Below are 21338 nucleotides of genomic sequence, written 5' to 3' on the forward strand. Positions count from 1 at the left end.
GTGGTAGTTTGGGCTGGGTGGATAGGATCATCTTATTTAAATTGGTTTATACAGGACTACAGCAGTTTATATCTGTTTGTTAATTCAACACTTTTTGAGATGGAAGGTACTGTGTAGAAGTAATTTATTGATACTGAATCTTTTATTTGAGATCTCATTTAGATTGTCATTGCTGTAGGCTGACATGTTTTCTTCTCAGTGGAAAAAAGTTTTATTATCAAAATTATCTTTGCTTGGGGTCTGGGAATAGCTGGTGACACTCCTACTTGTGTTGAATTGTATTCAGATCTAGCAACTCACCGACTTTGTCACACCTTTCCCTCTACAGTCAGGTTTGGAAGAAGGGCTACCCTAAGACTACTTTTTATTTCCCCTTTTTCATCCTTCTCCACCTTCTCCTAGGAATTTTTAAAAATATAGATCACTGTAACACATTTATACATAGAAGTACCCCCAAAGAGTGGCTTGAAAATCATTTCTGTGAGCTAAAATACCTCCACAGCCAGATTCTGCTCATGTAATTTAGTATTTCAGAATAGCCATGCACTCTAACATATTTTACTATATATGTGTGTTATTTTCTTGAACAGGAAGCATTAAGAAAGGTTTTTAATGTCATTTTAGCATATACATACTTTTAACAATATTTAATAACTTTTCTTCAAAATGTGTCATTTTAAACATTCATTTTAACTATTGTACAAAGGCGCACATAACAACTCTAATGCTTTGAGTAACTAAATGTATGCCATATATTTACAGGGGCACTATCAATATTTTAAAAATATAATTGTATTACTTTATGCAAACTACACTAGAAACCGAGTCTACGAAGTGTAGCTAAAAATTAAAGTAATTCAGAAAATGTATAGACTTGAGGGCTTTTTTTTCATATTTCCAGTAGGAATCACTGGAATTTTTACTCTTTAAAAAATCATGGGAAGAGGTGGTTACAAATACCGTATATTTGTTGCAGTAGAGAAAAAGCCTCTGATTATGGCACCATCTGGAAGAAAGCATGCAGGGAAAGCTGGTAAACCAATACAGGAAGATCAAGCCTTATGTGCCTATGACTTTCAGGAAGAGGAAAAGAAAAACTTGAGTGGATCAGAAGAAGATATTAGGGAAGGTGCAGTATATCCCGTGAAATCATTTTCATCAAGTTTTATGAAGTGTGTGTGTGTATGTGTGCGCGCGTGTATATCTATCTATATCTATAGATATATATAGAGAGATATTTAAAGTTACTGAAAAATTAGTGATACAGTATAATGCTGTTTCTTGTTGACATTTCTGATGGTGAATAAAAACAAGATAGTTTCTATGTGTCAGTGATTACCTAATTTAATAAGGTTTCATAATTTTGCTACTGATAGCTTGACTTTTAAGTTAAAGATTTTGACTGACCATCACCTGGAGAGAACTTTTTCAAACAATTGAACAGCTCCATGTAGTATGCAATTATATGTCTGAGGTTTATTGTTGGTGTCTGTAATAGAGTAAGATTTTTTTAACTCCCTCTTGTCCTTCAGTCTCCAAGATGGTGCTCTTGTTTTGTGGTTCACAGTAGACCATTGATGACATGGAAGCACGGCTCAGGCAAGAGCAGCATGCTCTTCTCCTCTGGTTAAGCTTGACATTGTTCTCCATCCTGCTCTGTCTGAGCCACATGGACAAAAGGGTGTAAGGAAGGATGCACAGATCAGCTACCTGTGTACCAGGTGCCAATTGATGTACCTAACTGTGCAAGGAAAGTGTTCTCATGTCAAAGGGTGGGATTTGGATTTGGATTGTCGTGCTGGCTGTGAGAAGAAGGGAGGTGCGGAGAGTGAAAAACAGTAAGAAAAATGGGCAGAAGTCTTGAGGAAGAAGGGTGAGAGGGCAAGAGGGTAGCCTGAAGAGAAGCTAGATAACAAGGAAGGAAAGGGGAAAGAGAAGGAAGGAGAGATCAGCCAGCCAGTGAAGGAGTTCTTGCTTCTGTCTTGGGAAAGTGTAGTTTGTCATAAGGGACATACTTTGTTAGAAAAATACAGTGATGGAACTTAATTTAGAATTGACCAACCAAATGATGGCAACCCTTTAGAGTGAATGAAAGGTTTTTGCACAGAGTTAGTTTGCGCAAACAGCAGATGATGTAGTTTTCTAGTCACTGAGTCGCATACTACAAATGCTGCAATCATCTCATGGTTTATATGTGTAATGACCATTCAACTATGGTCCCTCGCACATTATATATCCAAACAAATATTTTGTGTAAATATATTTTTACAGAATTTTCATCAGATGCCAACAAAATTGATTTCAAAAAAGAAGTTTTGTACAGATACTGGAAATGCTCTTCTTACACAGTTGTGGTTCTACTTCTGTATAATGTCATGTCAGAAAATGAATTGATGATAACTGTATTGTAAGAAGTACTTACTCTCCTTCACCTAGCTTTGTTAGAAGGTTAGTTGATGTCCAAAAGAGCTAACAGCAGAATAATCTTTAACGGTACCACACCAGAATTCCCATACTTTGATCTCAGCTTCCTACTGTGGGAGAGCCTGAAGGATCATTCAGTGATTTTCAACCTTTTTTAATATGCAAACCCCTAAAAAATTTTGAATGGAGGTGTGGACCCCTTTGGAAATTCAACCTGTAGTCCACGGACCCCTGTTATAGAAGTCTTAGACTGACAGCTGGCTGAACAGAATTCAACTATAAATGTTGTGCGTGCTTGGCATAGCATTTGACACAGCATGAGAAAGGGTGCTAAACTGGTGCTTCTATGGTAATGACAATGCTTCCAGGTTTTGACCTGAGGTGTGGGTATTCACATACTTTTGATTTATCAGAAAAACAGAATGCCTTTTCTGGGATCTGAAACTTAATTTTCATAGTCACCTTTCGCGGACCCCTTAGACATAGTCTGGGGACTCCCAGGGAATCTATGAACCACAGGTTGAAAACCATTGCCCTAGTTTATAGATTTTTTTTTCCCCCTGAGAGTCACTGGCACTTAGGCATGAGTCCCTCCCCAATGTTTCATTCCCTCACCATGCCTCAGTTCCCTCCAGTATCTCTCATTCAGTTACTTTCTGAACACGATCAACAAAAATGCTCTCTCCAGGAACTCTAGGCTGATTTTGTCATCTCTTTTGGATGCAGGCACATTCTGTCCTTTATTGGTTTTTCCCCTCGTCGATTGTTCCAATTAAATAATTTAAAGTATTTGCCTGAGATAGCAAAATCTGAGGACTTTAGGCTGCTGTCTCATACGCAGGATGTTGGGTTGCCTGTAAAGGCTTTGTTTGGCTGATAACTCTGAAGAATTTGTCACATCATTCCATAGCGGACTAAACCTAAAGAAGGCATGATCACATCTGATTTATTTTGGATACAGCACAGATCATGCTTTTAAAGGATAGGTTTCAGAGTAACAGCCGTGTTAGTCTGTATCCGCAAAAAGAACAGGAGTACTTGTGGCACCTTAGAGACTAACAAATTTATTAGAGCATAAGCTTTCGTGGACTACAGCCCACTTCTTCGGATGCATCTTCTGTATATATGTACTTGAGGCGCTGCAGCGAGTGTTTGGTTTTGGCCTCAAGAGAAGAGTCTCCATTTTGTGTTTTGTTGGTCTATGTTAATATTTCTGAGAGGGATACTCAAGCTCTCCCACTCCCTAGAGTGCGTTGTTCTTCGGAATGTCTAGTGATGCTTTGGACTGTGGCTCAGATTGTTTTTTAAGACATGTGAAAACATGAAAACATTCATAAATACATTTTTGGCAATATATATTTCTGGTTCCAGTGTGAGATAGCCCTCAGGTTTTTTGCTGTCCAGTAATGGAAATCCTGTGTGTTTGGAATCTTTTTAAAGAAGGGATAGTTACTTAAACTATCAAATTTCACAATATTACCATTCACTCACCTCTTTTCCCTTCCAAATTTAGGTTTCCAATGTAAGTGATTTGTTGTTTTTAAAGTTTAGATTATTTCCATTTTTTAGATGATTGTCGTGAGTTTTGGCAAATGTTCAATTTTGTGAGCTGTTGTTGCTTCAGCATTCAGGAACCGACTGAGGCGGTTATAGGGGGAACTGAGGCAGTGCCAGTTCAACGCTGGGGAAGGATTTGTGTCCAAGATTCCAGTGCATCAGATAGCCAAAGTTCTAAGAGCTAGAGGAGTTGCAGCTTGTTTCATGCTAGAGAGCTAAGCCCCAAGACTGGAAATCCTATATGATGAGATCTTGTAAGAAAGCAGGATTATGCATAAGTAATTATCACTTTAAGTAAAATAATTTCCAGCAAAATATTTTGTAAGTGGTGTCTGTTTTGTTTGTTTTTAATATATAAAGGTGACACTCCAGTAACTGATAAACATGGGAAAAAAAGACCTTCAGTGATTCCTCATGCGGTAGTTGAAGAAGATGTGGGGTAATTTGCTTAAACATTTTATTTTTATTAAGAAAAAATTTCCACATAAATATTAATTACTGAAATTTAATATGCCTATTTTTCTCCTATTAGATTCTAGTCAGATTTTTTTTAAAGACAGTAAAATCTATTAGTAATATATTGGTAAAGTGGGCCAGACTACAGTTATGTTTTAAAAAAGGAAAACTTCTATGTTTTATATAGCAATGCCAACTTTTGAATAGCTGTAACTATCAGCTAAAAAGTTATTAATATTTGTTTTCTGGCTTCTCAAAATTCTTGCTTTCTCCCAAAGGTAGTTTGAATTCCACCTAGACAATTTTATCATTTTGCTGAACCTCTTCCCCAATTCTTATTTTTCTTGAGAATGACAGTAATGCTTCAAAAATTAAATGTGCCCATTACTACCTGAAAAGATCCAATTATTTTTATAAGTAAAGTCAGCCTTTTGAGGCTTATGTTTGAAAATATACAGAGTTGGAATAAGTCTTAGTGATAGTAGATTCCAGTCTGTGAAGACTGGGGGATTGAGATAGAAACCAGTTTTTATATGGCACAAAGAAAATGGTACCCTACAGAAAAGATGCATGTAAACAAGAGAGATCTTCCTTTCCTGTTGCCCAGAATATCATGCCCTTATTTAATCTCTCTGCTATTTCATCACTGTTACACATACCTATTTAATCTTCTAGGTTTTTCCTTAAAAGTGCTATACAAATCCATCCCAGTCTACATCTTGCACCCTGTCTTGTATCATCACCTCTGCTCTTCCAGTGATGCCAACAGTGATGGCACATTTATCTCTTCCCATGTCCCTCATCCTTATATATAGAATTCTCCTCCCAATTTTGGTTTACCAATTCACTCTCTTTTCCTCAAACATATCCCCTTACAGACTCAATACTCCCTTGTTGTCCCCAGGAAGTTAGTTAATAGAAAACTATAACTGAAAAATCATGCAAGTCTATCTCTGGATTTCCTGTTGCAGCCTATCTGTGTGTATTTCTCTTAGCTTGTAAATTCCTTAGCACATGTACTGCTGTCATTTTCTGTCTTATACAACAGTGACAATTTTGTCAGCAGTTACAAATAATAATACAATAGATAGATGTTAAAACTAGACAGTTAAACTTTGAGGTATATACAATGGATTTAATTCTATTGTCATTTGTTCAAAAATAGTCATATCAAGTTTTTGAAACACAATATTTTGTAGGGGTGAAGTACAGACTATGCTGGAACGATTTGGAGGTAAATATATTTTAAAATATTATTCATATAGTATTGAATTAAGAAATATTAATGTTTAAGTAACAACATTGGAAGTATATAGTCTAACTCTTGTTTATAACAATAGCTTTAATTAAAGTATCAAAGGTTTAATGTGAGAGGAAGAGTAAAATAATCACTTTTTATGGCATTGGATACAGCCACTTTCCAGCAGAAAGTGACAACTGACATGCATAAATGGAACAATACAAGATAAGGGCTAAAATGTAAACATAGTGAAGATGCAAGTATTCTTATAGACTAATGATCAAAGAAGAGAGAATGGAAGGATACATGAGTGGAGTTTAATACCAATCACAGTCTAAAGCAGAAAGGAAGATTTTAAAGATGAAGACAAGAACTTACGCAGTTATTTGGGGGAGAGCATTCCAGAGTGGCAGGGCAGTATGAGTGAAAAAGCTATCTCTTTCACCTTCCCCTTTTTGTCACAGTGAAGGCACAAACTGAAGATCAGGAATGTAGGAGGGGTGTAAGAAAACACGGACATAAATTTATTAGCTAAATTAACACATTGTGTAACAAAGGGGCAAAAAGGAGTGGGAAGGAAGAGGACAGGAAAGAAAGGTCATGACAAGATGACATCTACTCAACAATATATATAAATAGATGTCTTAGAGAATAAATATATTTTGTATTTGGACCTCAAAGTAGGAGTGGATCTTATGGACCTCCCTTGTATACGAATTAACTATTTAAAAATGCCTAAGATTTCTTGCTTTGGAGGTAAATATAAGAATGCTCTGCTAGTCAGAGCAATCTAACAGGAAGATGACTTCTGTCTTTGAATAATTAAATAATAGGAAGTTAATGTCGTCTAATGTAGACTAAAGATGGGTAAAAGGATGAGATATAAAGTAATCAGAAAATGTGTTGAGAGAAAGAGATAATGCCATCTTCACAGAAATAATAGTTAAGAATGGAGCTAGCAATGAGACATCAGTCTGAGCCAAAATAGAGGGACAATAAGAGATCAGCTGATATAGCCTTAAAGTAATTTATAGCAGAAGGAACAAAGTGATTGTTACAGGCATGAAATTGGGTATACCTGTAATTTACTTAATACCCTTCCAAACAAATTTATATATGTCATAATAAAACAGTGATGTTTACGTAAACTATCCTTTTTTAAAGCTACTTAATGTGCTTGAAGAATGAGAATTGTTTACCACTTATATTCATATAAAAGATTTTGACAGTGTTGGTAGGCCCACACTTTTGCTACTTAAATCCAAGTAACTTTAATAAATATTTTTCCAAAACAATTTTAGTCGGTGCTTTTTCAATAAATAATATTTTTAAGTGTCAGCAGCTCAAGTCATATGAGCAATTTTTCAATTACAAAACTTTGTGTGTGCGTCACTAATGCACAAGTTATATAAAAAAATGGTAATAGTAAAATATTTTGAAATTCCTAATAAAATGCATAATAGGTCTGTTGCAATACATGATACAATTTCTGACTATTATTTGTCTAAATACAGCTGACATTAACAAGGCTCTCTTGGCTAAGAGGAAAAGATTAGAAATGTATACTAAGGCTTCTCTTAAAACCAGTAACCAGAAAATTGAACATGTTTGGAAAACACAGCAAGAACAGAGGTAAGAGTTACAGTTATTGCTGGAAAAAATGTGTTTAATTTGTTTTTCTGGATCACAGAATCTATTGTCATAGCATCAGGGAATTGTGTCATATCTACTTGGGCGATAAGGGACATTCTACCCAAACATCTGGTTAGGTGTGTCTGCTTTGTTTAAATCAGCAGTAATAGAGTAACACATCTCATTTATTTTATGAAAGAGAAATTTGACATGAAAGTTTCTGAGCAAACACAAAATTTTGTTCCACTTTAAAACTGAAAAATTTCCAGTAGAAGTTTTCAGTAAGATTTTATTGTTTGGTTTAAAAAAAAGTCAAATGCTTTTTAAAAACTAAAAAGTATTACTCATAAGTTTTATTATGTACTGAAAACAAATCTTAGGTAACTTTTGGATTTTTTTAAACTATTAATTCATTATTTTTCTTTCTCTCTGAGGCATGTTTAATTACTCACAGAGATAGGCATTAAAGGAAAAGGGAGGTGAAAAACGGTACTAGTAAAATATTTAAAATTCAGACACCTATAAAATATGTACCATATTCAAAATATTTATCAATATGATATGAAGGTTTTATTGGCACTCATTTGGAAGGACTAGCATAACTCATTCCTGGGGCTGGTCTACACTACTACTTAAGTTGATATAACTTACGATGCTCAGGGGTATGAAAAAGATGTAGTTACATCAACATAAGTGCTGTACACACCGTGCGCTATGTTGGCAGGAGACACTCTCCCCCATGACATAGCTTCCACCTCTTGTTGAAGTGGAGAAATTATGCCGATAGGAAAGCACTCTCCTGTCAGCATAGCGCGTCTTCACCAGACGCGCCATGGAAGTGCAGCTGTATTGATGTAACGTGGTAGTGTAGACTTGCCCCTGGTTTATCATCCATGAGTAATGTAGGTATTTTAAACTTGCATTGATAAAATATTGTACATGCACACACAATGTTTTAATTGCTAATTTATTTAAATTCCTGTGAATCAGTATAAACCTACCTTCTTGTTTTTATGCCAAAGATTCCACTGTGAGAGTGGCTAATGTAATTAAGAGCCCTATGTGGAATAGTAGGGTAGCTTTCCTAGTGCCTATCCTCCCCTTCTCCATGTTTGGGGGTGGTTCCTGGGGACCCAATTCCCCTACCCCCTTAGCAATGGACAGGGCGGGGAGGAGAGGTCCCAGTTTCGGTGGGGAGAGGGGAGGTGGGGAGAGAGAGGTACCAGTTTCTGTGGGGGCGGGGAGGGAAACAGAAGGGTCTCGGTAACTGTAACATGCACAGAAGTTCATCTAAAATGCATGGCAAGCATTCAAGACTTTACGCCAGCCTCCCCCCACACACACACACCTGTATTTGGCTTTGCGCCTTTGGCACTTGCTGCTGGTCCAAGCAACCTCCCCAATTTTTTTCATAAACATCCCTAAAAAACTCAGAACAAGTTGGATATTTCTGATAGTGTTTGCTCTGATTTGGATATTGACCTGGTAGTTGTATTTAAATGCTCTCTGCCCCCTACATAATTTTAAATGACATTAGTTTACCCATAAACAAATGTCTATGTTCTTAATTTTTCAAATTGTTGCATAGAATCCTTTTAGGGTCATATTTCACCATTTTAATGAGCAAAAGTAACGTAGGTCTTTATTTTGTGCCATTCCCGACATATTGGTAGAAAAATTATGCAAGCCCCAGGTCTTCAACTTCAAGAAAATAGAACTTCCTCTTCCCACTTCCAAACCCTCCACCCAAAGAAACCCACATTTGGGCAATTCATCTTCTAATCCTATGTAAACAGTATTATTTATAAACAGAACGTTTTAAAGTTTTTCTTCTGGAAATAGTGGCTCTACAATTATAATGACCATGCCAACTGAGACATGTTTCTCCTCCTGTAAAATGGGGATGATAATATATAGCACTTTTCGTAAGTGATCAGTTAACGCTAGATGTTATTGTGATGTATTTATAGGCAGAAGCTCAACCAGGAGTATTCCCAGCAGTTCCTGACTTTATTTCAACAATGGGATATGGACGTGCAGAAAGCAGAGGAACAGGAAGAAAAACTAGCGGTTTGTTTCTAGCCTGGCAACTGTTTGATACATTTGTTTTATAATACATTCACAAGTGCTAATTGTTCTTGTTAGACACCAACCTCCCACAGGCATAAACACACTTTAGGTGAATTTCAGACAAAACATATGGTGTTGGGGACTGCCTGTGTCTTAAAGTTTTCTTTTGTTTTTTTAGGACTTCCCAAGTGTAAAATGTTTATAAATTATCAGACGTATTGCAAACTGAAGAGGTGATAAAGACTATCTGATGTTGTAGTGTCTCTCCCTAGCCTTATCAATATAGAGGTAAATGCTCCTTGTGTGCAGGAGCCACATGCTGACCCAGTGCAGAGATGCAAGATTCCCATGGAAGATCAGAGCAGATCCTAAATGTCCCACTATATATGGGCAAGTTTCCACCCGTATCACTAGAGACTGTGGGGTAGGGTAAGAGAGACTGGGACATTATGCTTGGGATGGAAATAGAGAAGCGATGCCAACTCTGTGTAGGGTAGGATGACATTGGGGAATTACAGCATCTACACCTGATCCTGTTCACAAGGAACAGAGAGCAAGGGCAGTCACCCTAATAATGGGGTAAGGAAGCTATATAATGGTAGAGGGGCACAATTACTCTGGGAGCACATTGCACTGGTTCAGATTACTTGGAAGAAATTGTCTTCCTCTTCTGTTTGCAAGTTGTGCTGTCCCCTGACAGCAACATAGGTCTAGAGAATGGATTTGGACAGCATATCCCCATTCTCTACCAGAGATCCATGTTATAGATTCTAGAATGTGGATTTCCAGTGAAGGGGGAACTTACACTTTTGAACCCTGCCAGCATCGACCTAACTACTGCTTGTCAATTAACATGATTCTTCTTTGTGCTTTAGAATATGTTTCGCCAGCAACAGAAGGTTTTTCAACAAGCAAGAATAGTTCAGAGTCAGAGACTGAAAACAATTAAACAGCTGTATGAGCAGTTCTTAAAGGTCCAGTATATATACCTTTTTTAAAGCTAGACCATGATTTGGTTAGAGGGATTCTTAATGACTCCATAGGTAAGGCTGCATTGAAATTTACAGTTAAATAGGGTTAAAATTCCCTATATTTTACAATAATTATTGAATTAAAATCCATTTAAGGATGATACTAGTAAGAGAGCCTTACACATGGTTCCTTTAATTAATCAAGAATGTTTGTGTAGTGGTATTTTGGAGCCTGCAAGGATAGTTCAGTTTTTCATGAAGGTCTTGTCTAAACACCCAAGTTGTACTCACATAACTAAAATCTGTTTTAAAAAGTGATTTAATTAAGCCAGTCAAATCCCTGGGTGAGCACACACATCTGATTAAAACTGTTTGTACATCTGCAAGGTAAACAGATATATTTACCAGTGCAAGCTAAACTGATAAATCAGATTGAAATCAAATTAGGAGTAACCACAACTTTAGTTCAACCAATGTGTCTTTGTGTGAAAACTAGGCATTAGATTAATGTTATGAAAACTTCTTCTTTTAAATAAAATAGTGAAATATTTCACACTATTTGAAAATAAAGCATAAGTCAAAATTTAGCATTTGTTATGCTTGTGTTAGAGGTAGTGGTCTCAGTAAGAGTGAATGGCTACCATAGAATAGTGACCCATTGTCAGTAATCTTTTTACAAATAGCTATTTGTAGAAAGATAAATGCTCATTTTAAATAAATTAAAATAAAATTTAAATAGTTTTTATGATAAGAAGTTATGCTTCATTCCCACTACAGGACAGTGGGTAATACTTTTAATAATCCAATATTAAAACTGAGTATGCAGTTTGATGCCAGCAACAAAAGTCAGTCCAAAATAGGGATCTTCTGTGAAAGTGGGCCCAACTGGGGCAGTTAATATTCACTTCAGTTTAACTGACTTTCTGGGGTTTTGTTGGTTTACTATGTATTTTGATATTATATTGAAAGCGTGGTACACACTTTATAATCATACCCTTAACATAAATGGTTAATAAATGATTAACATTACAGACATAAGTAATATGTATAATAGATTATGGACTCAACAATTGATTATCTAAGTTATTAAAACATTCACGTGTTAACCCTTCCTATACAATTTATAGATGTACTCTTACTGTAAAGTGATCACTACTTATTTTAAAATAAGATAGATCTGCTAACTTTTGAATGAAGAAGAGTCTATATTGTATCTTTACCTTCTTCCCTGTCTCAGAAGCCAGGTGAACATAGCTCTGGAATATAGGTGAGATGAATAATATAAATAGTATCTCTCTCGTTTAAACCAAGTATGTGGTTTTTTAATCAAAGCTGATTTAAGAATAGGTCCATCTGTTTCCAAGATACCACTGTTCTACATTTCCCTGAGCTCTGGTATAGAAAACAGTTTAACTGCTACCATAGACAATTAAAAAAAAAAAAAAAAAAGGTTGTCAGCAGTACTCGAGTCTGTGTTCTTGCATTTTCTGTGGTCAGCAATAGGTTAGTTTCATAGTTAGCTGGACATGAAGAATCTGGTTATGTTAAAAAGTTACTATATAGTGTATTAGTTTTACACTAATTTCCAAGTTAATAACAGTTATGAAAAAAATTAGACATAGCTACCAAAAAAGAGAGAGAAAAAATGAAATTTAATTTGGAGTAGACCTACTCAACAAAATGAAAAAAGTTTAATTAAATGTTTTAAATTTGAAAGGTGTGTTTTTTTGTGTGGGGTTTGAAATGACATTTGGGGGTTTGAGGGTTTGTTTCATTTTTTGTTTGTTTGTAGAAAAACAAATTTCATGTTTTCCCCCTCTGAGTGCAGTAAAATGAATAATGCCCCTTCCCCCCCATCCCCTTTGACTTTTAAAATGTTATGGAAGATTTTAAGTGGTAGAGTAGAAAAGGGAGTGAGGGGAAAAAACAAACTGAAGCGGAAATTTGTTTCGTTTCAAAATTTCACATCAAAATTGAAGTTTTGTTAAATGACATTTTCCCACAAAACCTCATTTTTTGGCAGGAAAACTTTTCTGTCAATTTCAATCAAGTCTAGTTTAGAGTAGGTTTCAAATCTCACAGTTAGTATGAAAGCAAAACAGGTGCTCTCATACCCTGTTGCTAAAACAGAAACCAAACCTAAAACCTAGTTACCTATCAACTTAATATTAGACGAACACATTTGAAATAAAAGCGTATTTAACCATACCTTAGTACTTTCAAACTTTCAGTTAATAGGTCATAGAAAAGCAATATTAAAATTAGAAAGACAAATTACAGTTACTACTTAAGATGCAAAGTGAATGGAATAAAAGATTGTGGTAGAGCTTGAACTTCCAAATAAAATCAGGACTCAGATCCTGCACACCTTTACACACAAGCTTAACTTCATGCTTTTGAGTGGCCCCACTTATCTTGATGGGACAACTAACGTTTAAAGTTAGGCACAATATTAAGCATTTGCAGGATTACAGGTCCCAAACAGTACGCGAAAGTGGTGCAGGGCAGGGCATTTAAGTTATGAATACAGGAGGAGGAAAAGAGGAATATATCTCAGGCCTGATTATCAGAGGCACTTTACACCTGTAGTTCTCATTGGCTTCTGTTAGAACTGTTAGTGTTCAGCATGTAGTTGTTTTCTTAAAACACCACTGTTACAAGATGCCCTTTTCAGCTGTTACTCAGTTTCATGCTCTACTCTCACCAAGTCAACTTTATGCAGTACCCTTTTAACCCACTAGAAGACAAGTAAGATATTTTGCATGGTGTTGGCAGTCTAATCAACAGTCAGTATATTGTTGTAAACTGGAAATTCCAGTTGTGGGATAACTCTAGAAGATGAAATTATGATCCCTTTTGTGAAGGTTGTAATTTGCTAATTATGGTACAGTAGATCCTCAGTTACAAACACCTCGGGAACGGAGAGATTGTTTGTAACTCTGAACAAAAGGTTATGGGTGTTCTTTCAAAAGTTTATAACTGAACGTTGATTTAATACAGCTTTGAAAGTTTACTATGCAGAAGAAAATGCTGCTTTTAACTATCTTAATTTAAATGAAACAAGCACAGAAACAGTTTCCTTACCTTGTCAAAAACGTTTTAAACTCCTCCCCCCCTTCTTTTTTAGTAGTTTACATTTAACACAGTTTTGTACTGTATTTCCTTTTTTATTTATTTATTTATTTTTTTTAAAGTCTCTGCTGCCTGATTGCATACTTGGGGTTCTAAATGAGGTGTGTGGCTGACTGGTCAGTTCAGAACTCTGTAGTGATTGTGGTACCAGTGGTGTATGGTGCTCAGCGAGTTCTGTTTACTTCTGGTTTGTGAACAGGATTTGTTTGGAAATCTAGGTTTGGGGGGAGGGGAGGGGTTTGTTAAACCAAAACTGACAATAAATATTAGCAGTTTTATACTAAGTTAATTTCTATCATTTAGAGTATGGAAGAACTGGAGAAAAATCATGAAAACCTTCTAGCAGGTGCACAAAATGAACTTCGCAAGGAAATGGCTATGTTGCAAAAGAAAATCATGATGGACACTGTAAGTATTAACATTGATTTATGGGGAAAAACAGCTAAAAATGAAACGACAGAACATTAATTAGAAAAATCATTTAACATTCACTTTTAATATATCAGACTGATGTGGTATTTTTTCCTAAATGTTGCATTTGTTCTGTGTTATCTCCTTTCTTGTAACAGCAACAGCAAGAGATGGCAACTGTTCGCAAGTCTCTTCAGTCCATGTTATTCTGATGGCTCAGTGAAGAAACAACTTGCACCTAAGTAACATGATACAATTATAGCCATTAGCCATGGAAAAATAAGTCTGTTCCTTTAAAATTCCAATTTAAGAGTTCCTGTTAATCAAACTGTTACATGTATTGTTTCAATAATGTTACTAGTGAACTTGCTAGTCATATTTTTCATGTTCTTAATGGAAGAGATTGCAAACTGGATTCTTTCCTCAGAAACTATTAATATGTCTGCCCGAATCCTCCTTAACCTTGTTGCAGTGAGAGTTGCTTTTCTAACACTAAGGCAGTATTATAAAATGCAAGACTATAGCAGTATGGAGGTTAATAGATGTTTACCTCTTGGAACAGGTGAATGTGTACCATAGGTAGCATTAATGCAAAATGGATCACAAAATTCCACCAATAATGACATCACAGGATTAAAAGGACACATTAAAAACTTGATGCTGTTATGCAAAAATGTACCTTTGCAACTTTATAATTTGTGAACTAAAGAAACCACCAAAATAATCCTAGGTTCTGTGTGTACATCTTGCATATTTAGCAGGATAACATACTGGAAAGTTTAGGAATTAAAAGTATGCTACACATGAATTATATTTCTTTGGTACTTTAGGTTATTAGACTACATCTTGAGGGGTTTTTTTAAAGTATCATTAGTAGCCTTATTATAAGCTGTACGTTGTACTTTACTGCACTAGCAAGGACATACGTTTGCCAAGGCGGCAAGACTCGTTAGTCATGTTAAACCAGCTGTTTTGGCTTTACAGCATAGCGCACATAATTGGTTTAAATGAGCCAAAATAAACAACAATTTACAACACAGTCTGCAGTGATTATTGATAACACTACACATCTATATACTATCAGTTCCTGTGGACCATTTTGGAAGAGATACTAAAGTAGATGCCCATCTCCAGAGCTGTAGTTGGAAGGGTAGTTCTTGCTGCTTTTTGAAAAAATTAGCAGTTTAGTGAAGATTAAGTTTTTAAAGTAAATTCTTTATATTTTGTATATCAGAGTACAGTGAATTCTGATTTACTTTTTTTTACAGCCAGGTTGGAGTTTTCATGCATTTGTTTTACAGAAAACCACTGTATACACATTCATTTCTTACAATTTAGGAAATCCCTGAAATATTTTCAACATTTTGATTTAATACAAAAAATAACATTTGGTCATTAGCTGCTTGACATCACTAACAAATATAACTTGGAGAAACTAACACGAGTTGTAATGACAGTTTTAGCTTTGATTCTATAAAAGAATGTATAGTAATATGCCCATAAGGAGTGATTTTTTTTCCAGTCTTTTCTAGAATTGCCCTAAAAATGCACTTTCCCAAAGGGTTCCAAAATCAGACCTTAGAGATTCTGTATAAAATATTTGTCCATTACTTAATATTTACATTTTGGAATTGGGTTCCCCGAGTTTTCTGACTGCTTCCTGGATTCTGGAGCCTGTGTCATATTTTAGGGAGTTACTGTTGCACTATTTTCTGGATAGGGAAGTCTAGGCCAGCTGTTCATATTAGCAGGGCAGTTTTTCAGTCCCTGTTTAAAACTGGGATAGAGGAGGGGAACAGTTTTCTAGAGAGGGGATTTGTAATGGCCTATGCAGTGGAAACAACTAAGCTACTTATCTGAGATTGGAATTTTGAGTTAGTAACCACCATTGCACCCACACTCTTCCAAAACAGTTATTAGGACTCAGAGCAATAAACACTCATTCAGAGCTAATTCACACATGTTGGGAAGACATGTTAAAGTGTGAGACTCTTTGGTGTCTACCAAGTCATGGAACTCCACTTATATTATCTCTAAGTTGTCATTTAAGTATAATCAGATAGTGCTGTAAGTTTTACTCGTTTCTGCTATGATATAGTCAAACAAATGTTTTTCAGTCCAATAGAAAGTATTGCCTACAACATAATTTTATTACGGCACAATGTTAATACCCACAGGCACAACTATACCCTACACTGCAAATTGTTTTGAGAGCACAACACAAGCTTCTGAGGCCTACTGCTTAGTGAAAATAAGGCTGAGCTTGTTGTGGAAGAGAAACGGTTGAGTCACTGAAAATTCTTTCATGAAGCAGTTCTCGTTTACAGTATTTAACAGTTCTAAATAAGATGCATCAGTTGCTCTGTAAAGTTGTCATTACTGCTTATCTTATGAATAACATGCATGAAAATGGTTGTTAAAAGTTCATCTGTGCAGGATGCTTTTCTCCCAGTTTCTTGAGCAGGGTAAGGAGGATGAACCCTTAAGCCTTGTCTACATGGTCAGTGCAAGAAGTGAGTTACAGGTCCAATTTTACAGCAGTAGTATAGCCTCAGCAATCAATGATCCTGTTTTCCAGTAGGATTCTCAAATAATAAATGGTGTGGAGAACCTCATGCCCAGAAAGTATAATCTTTATTCAGAATGCTTGCTAAACAGAATGTTTTTCAAGTTTATTAGAAGCAGTAAGAAACACCACCAGAGGAGTGCAGGTATATCACAGGTGCATGAAGGCTGAGAGCTTTCAACCACTTGAAATCTAACAGGTTATATCATGATATTATTACAATAATAATGTTGGTGGGTTTCTTCACAAAAGTGAAAATGTGTTTAGTATATTCCAAGCTTTGGGAATGTTGCAAACTGCATTCTTCATTGCTTAAACTACAAGCCAGCAATTGATAAGGGGTACTTTCACATTGACGGGCTTTTGTAACTAGTCTATTGAAACAGCTTGGAGAGGTGAAAAGTTAGGGTTGACTTATGTTATGTTTGCTACCTAAAAATTAGATTTGGTGGAAGTGTCACTAGCCCTTAGCAATAGTAAGTCAGATCTCTTCTGCTGATTCTCATTTATTTAAACACTGGGTTTTAGATTACCCTCAGTTTTGGCCAGTATTTTCAAATAGACAAATGTGTTAACCAACCAGTTGATTTCACAGCCTGAGCTCTTATCACACTGGATATTGCTTTACAATAATCCATTTTATAATCTGTGATGAAATACAGTTAAGTGTCTGATAAAACATTGAGTACAAAACAGTGAGAGATTTTTTTCTAGACAGATTTTTATATTTAAATACCAGGCTTTCCGATGTACTGACAAGTTATACTTAATTCCTTGAACAGTCTGTTTAAAAAAAAAAAAAAGTCTCACATACAGCTCATTGTTACCATAACAAAGTAAAAACTACAGAGAACACATTTTGATGGCAGTTAATCGGATAGGTTGCACTGTTGTGTTCAAAGGATCCTTGCTGATAAGATCTATACATATATAGGCCAAATATTTAGTCTGCAGATTTGCACTTCAGGTTTACAGTTGCAAATAACTACAGCTAAAATGTATGCCATTTAGATGCATCTGATAATGCTGAAGTACCATCAAGTATCTAATTTGCAAGCAACAAGCATTACTTACAAATTATGCGTGCAAAACTAGAAGCCAGGCCTTAGAAGGAAACTCAAGCTATATATATTTTCAGTAACAGCTGAAATGGAAGCTTCACCCCTGAACCTGTACCCAAAGAGATAATGATATTCGGAATTGGTGGGCAGAGTTTGTTATAAAAGATGAAGCAGGGGAGGAAGGAAAAGAAAATCCAGTAGCTTTTTAAAAAAGCTTGGACTAGTCAGGCACTGAGCTCTATTGACTTCTCTTCACCGTGTCAAACACCATATATTATAGTAATAGCAGCAATGAGTTGCTGGATGGTTAATTTTTAATCAGTCTTGATTTGAAAATTTTATTTTAGGCACAGACTGGAAATCTGATTAATTTTATAGCAATTCTCAGCAGTTTGAGATTTTAGAAACAATGTAAACTTAAGAAAATTAGTCATTTTTCCTCTTGTGTAAAGTGAAACAGCTCTTAGAATTCCAATAGTGAGTACTTTTAATTCTGGTACATAGACTGACTACAAATCTAAAGTTATCTTTTTTCAATCAAGGAGAATCTAGTGCATGGCAGAAAATCAGTTTCAGACTGATGAATCCATGATCAAAAGTAATGATTGCAATGCCTAGAATACAATGGAGGAATTTTATGCTTCATGATACAAGCATAAATCACAATAGACTCTGCACAACTTCATATTTAAGTAATTGTATTTGTTATCTGAGCAAATTACGGAGCTTTTCATTGACTTTTCTTGAAAAGCTTTATCTCTGTATTCCTGAAAAGGGAATCTACTTCATTCATTATTCCCCTAACTGCTTCTCCTCTTCTGCTTGAACTACTAGTCAGTCAGTATGGTTTTGAACCTGTTCAGGAGCTTGAAGTGATGAAATTCTGAAGACATGTATGCGAAGGTGAGCAGCAATCTGCATGCATACACCAGTGGAGTATCTCAGCAAATCAAACAAAGATATGACCTAAAAATAAACAAAAACAAATTCATGTTACAAAAAAAAGCTTTGAAACCAGAGGGTCTACCCTATAGCTCTGCCCTCATGTTCATTTATTTTAAGAATATCTTTGTTTATCCCATCTATTGTTGGGTGAGTAGTTTTAAAAAGGTATTTAAGTGATTAAATTTATATTCAGCTAACTTAAAAGCCATCTTAATTTACAAGTTTTAAACTTCAATTTGACTTTTTAAAACCATTATTGCAAATTAACCATGTTTTTGTATTTTCACTGCTAACAAAGCTTTCGATCTGCATGAATGATTAAATTACTCTGCTAAATTCAGGTTAACATTTACATCAAAGCAAAAGCCTGAATTCATGGCATGAGTCTCCATGATTTTCTTTTGTCCTAAACTTCAGCCCCATGTATTGTAGAGAACAGCTACCACTGTATTGGGTACCAAGAAAGGAGAAACAACTAGTTTAAATGATGGCATGGGAAAAGAGGGACTGAGTTTCCAACCTGCCCCTTATATAGGCCTCCATATGAAAATAAGTATTTAACACTGTTTCAGTGGATTTGTAAATTAAAGTTTAAAACAAATGCTTACCAACGCTATCCATAGAACAATATATTCATCAATAAAACTGTTGAAGTACTGGTCCAAAAATAGAAGACCTGGCCCAATAAATGCAGTATCTTGAAGATAGATCTCGCTTTTTGTCATGTGGGCCACCTACATAAAACAAGATTCAATATAGCTACAAAGCTTGACATTTGATATCAATGAAAAATTTACTTTGAGAATATGAACTATTATGGTAACAAATATTTTAATTAAGGAACAGTACAAATAAATAATGCTCTTAAAAAGGACAGTCAACCTGTTCAATTGACTAAAAAAAAAAAAACTGGGGGTTTTAATAAGGACATTTTCTATTTAAAGTTACTTTAAGCTCTGCTACTATTTAGCAAGGTCTTTTTGGGAAGCTCCTTCGGCACTATGGCATCCCAGTAAAGGCGGTTAACTTGATTAAGAACTTATATGACGGCATACACTGTAGAGTGATCCATGGAGGGCAGCTTACAAACAGCTTCCAGGTGCAAACCGGAGTCGGACAAGGATGTTTTGTTGTCACCATTTCTCTTTCTCCTTGTCATTGATTGGATTATGAAGACATCCACTTATGAGCACAGGAACGGAATCCAGTGGACGTTGTGGACCCAGCTTGATGACCTAGACTTTGCCGACAACCTTGCACTCCTTTCGCATAGCAAACAGCAGATGCAAGAGAAGACTAATGTAGTGGCAGCCACATCATCATAGGTTGGTCTCAACATCCACAAGGACAAGACCAAAATCCTCAAGATTAACTCCATCAGTAATGACCCAGTCACACTGAATGGAAGCCCTCTGGAAGTAGTGCAGTCCTTCACCTACCGAGGCAGCATCATCGACCAACAGGGTGGCCCGGATGCAGACATCAAAGCAAGGATCGGTAAGGCAAGAGCAGCTTCCTTACAGCTCAAGATCATCTGGAGCTCCAGAGAGCTGTCTTTGGCAACAAAGATTAGCCTGTTCAACTCCAATGTGAAATCAGTCTTATTGTATGGAGCTGAAACCTGGAGGACAAGTAAAACAACCACCAGGAAGATCCAGACCTTCATAAATAGTTGCCTTAGAAGGATTCTCCAGATCCGCTGGCCAGACACCATCAGCAACATCTACCTCTTTGAGAGGACCCGTCAACTTCCAGCAGAGGAAGAAATTAGAAGGGGAAGGTGGGGCTGGATAGGACACACACTACGCAAGCAGCCAACCAACATCACTAGACAGGCATTCTGGTGGAACCCCCAAGGCAAGCGGAAAAGAGGCCGCCCAAGAAACACCTGGCGACGCGACCTTCAGGCTGATAGCATAAAAATGGGCTATACCTGGAACCAGCTAGAGCAAATAGCCCAGGATAGAGGACTCTGGAGATCTGTGGTTGGCGGCCCATACCCCGATTGGGGTGACGGGCATGAGTGAGTGAGTGAGTGTTTGGGTGAGCCCAAAAGCACCACCACAAAATCTGCTTTTGGCTCACCCTGTCTCCTCTGCCTCTCTAATACATGCCTGCTTGCTGCTCAATTAGTTTCAGCATTGCTGTTACCCCTAGAACCCCTTTACACTAAAGAAGCATAAGTATGCAAGTTTCTCCTCTCACCACCCATAACAAAGAAAGTGATGTCACCATGAAGCTCAGTGACACTGACTGATCATATATGTTACTGCTGTCAATGTGTTAGCTACAAAGACTTCCATTAAGTAGAAAAAGCTGCCTTTGGATCCAGTCCAGCTATGTAACAACTGCACATATAGCTCTTCCTTCCAAAGGCCTTCTCCCCTTCTGACTGGTAACTAGCTGTGTTTACAAGTTCTTGTACACCTTCAAAACAGTCTTACTGAGCCTTCTGGATCCAGTCCTTCCTTGTTACTCTGCTCTTGTGAAGTCTAAGCAGTGAGTCTGTGCCATACTTGCTGTAAGCCATGTAGTTGCTTCTCAACTCAAACCTAATACTTTGCTATTTAGCTATACAGTGAAGGTTTAAGACATCTGGAATAGTCTGTACCCATACAAAAAGTCACAAGACAAAAGTCCTCCAATATTAATATCCAGAATAGTGCTAACGAGCTTGTTGATTTTATGGTTTTCTGTCTGGGTAAGGCAGATCTCGGTCTGGTGAGTCTTGCTCTCTTACGAATGAAAAAAAAATGTAGATAAACATAACATTGTACTTTCAGTTGTCTAGAAGAACTCTGTGTATGCCCTAGTCTAAAGATTAAAAAGTTAAGGCAGGAATGCCTTAACCACTGGGCTATAGGGTATTCTTG

At 36.4% G+C, this 21338-nt stretch overlaps 2 protein-coding genes across 3 annotated transcripts in view; one reads left to right on the top strand and one right to left on the bottom strand.

Moving 5' to 3' along the window:
* The first annotated feature begins 981 nt into the window (after positions 1 to 981).
* On the top strand, positions 982 to 18078 carry SYCP3 (synaptonemal complex protein 3). Of its 2 annotated transcripts, XM_054033422.1 has the most exons (8): positions 982 to 1129; positions 4342 to 4420; positions 5637 to 5671; positions 7192 to 7309; positions 9280 to 9379; positions 10255 to 10353; positions 13786 to 13890; positions 14052 to 18078. In XM_054033422.1, exons 1-8 carry the CDS (start codon positions 997 to 999, stop codon positions 14103 to 14105), a joined length of 723 nt encoding a protein of 240 aa, XP_053889397.1. In that variant the 5' UTR covers positions 982 to 996; the 3' UTR covers positions 14106 to 18078. The 2 variants fall into 2 exon arrangements, with proteins under 2 accessions (XP_053889397.1, XP_053889388.1); XM_054033413.1 differs by having other exon boundaries at positions 997 to 1129; positions 13786 to 18078.
* The window catches only part of CHPT1 (choline phosphotransferase 1), a 33239-nt gene continuing 25792 nt past the window's right edge, over positions 13892 to 21338 (bottom strand). The window contains exons 7-9 of the mRNA XM_054033399.1: positions 19074 to 19199; positions 18376 to 18486; positions 13892 to 14131 (exon numbers count right to left, since the gene is read on the bottom strand). Of these exons, the coding sequence (XP_053889374.1) occupies positions 14087 to 14131; positions 18376 to 18486; positions 19074 to 19199 (282 nt within the window). The 3' untranslated portion in view covers positions 13892 to 14086. The remainder of the gene's footprint in view (positions 14132 to 18375; positions 18487 to 19073; positions 19200 to 21338) is intronic.

This window comes from Malaclemys terrapin, chromosome 1 (genome assembly GCF_027887155.1).
Source record: "Malaclemys terrapin pileata isolate rMalTer1 chromosome 1, rMalTer1.hap1, whole genome shotgun sequence".
In the NCBI taxonomy this organism is placed as follows: Eukaryota; Metazoa; Chordata; order Testudines; family Emydidae; genus Malaclemys; species Malaclemys terrapin.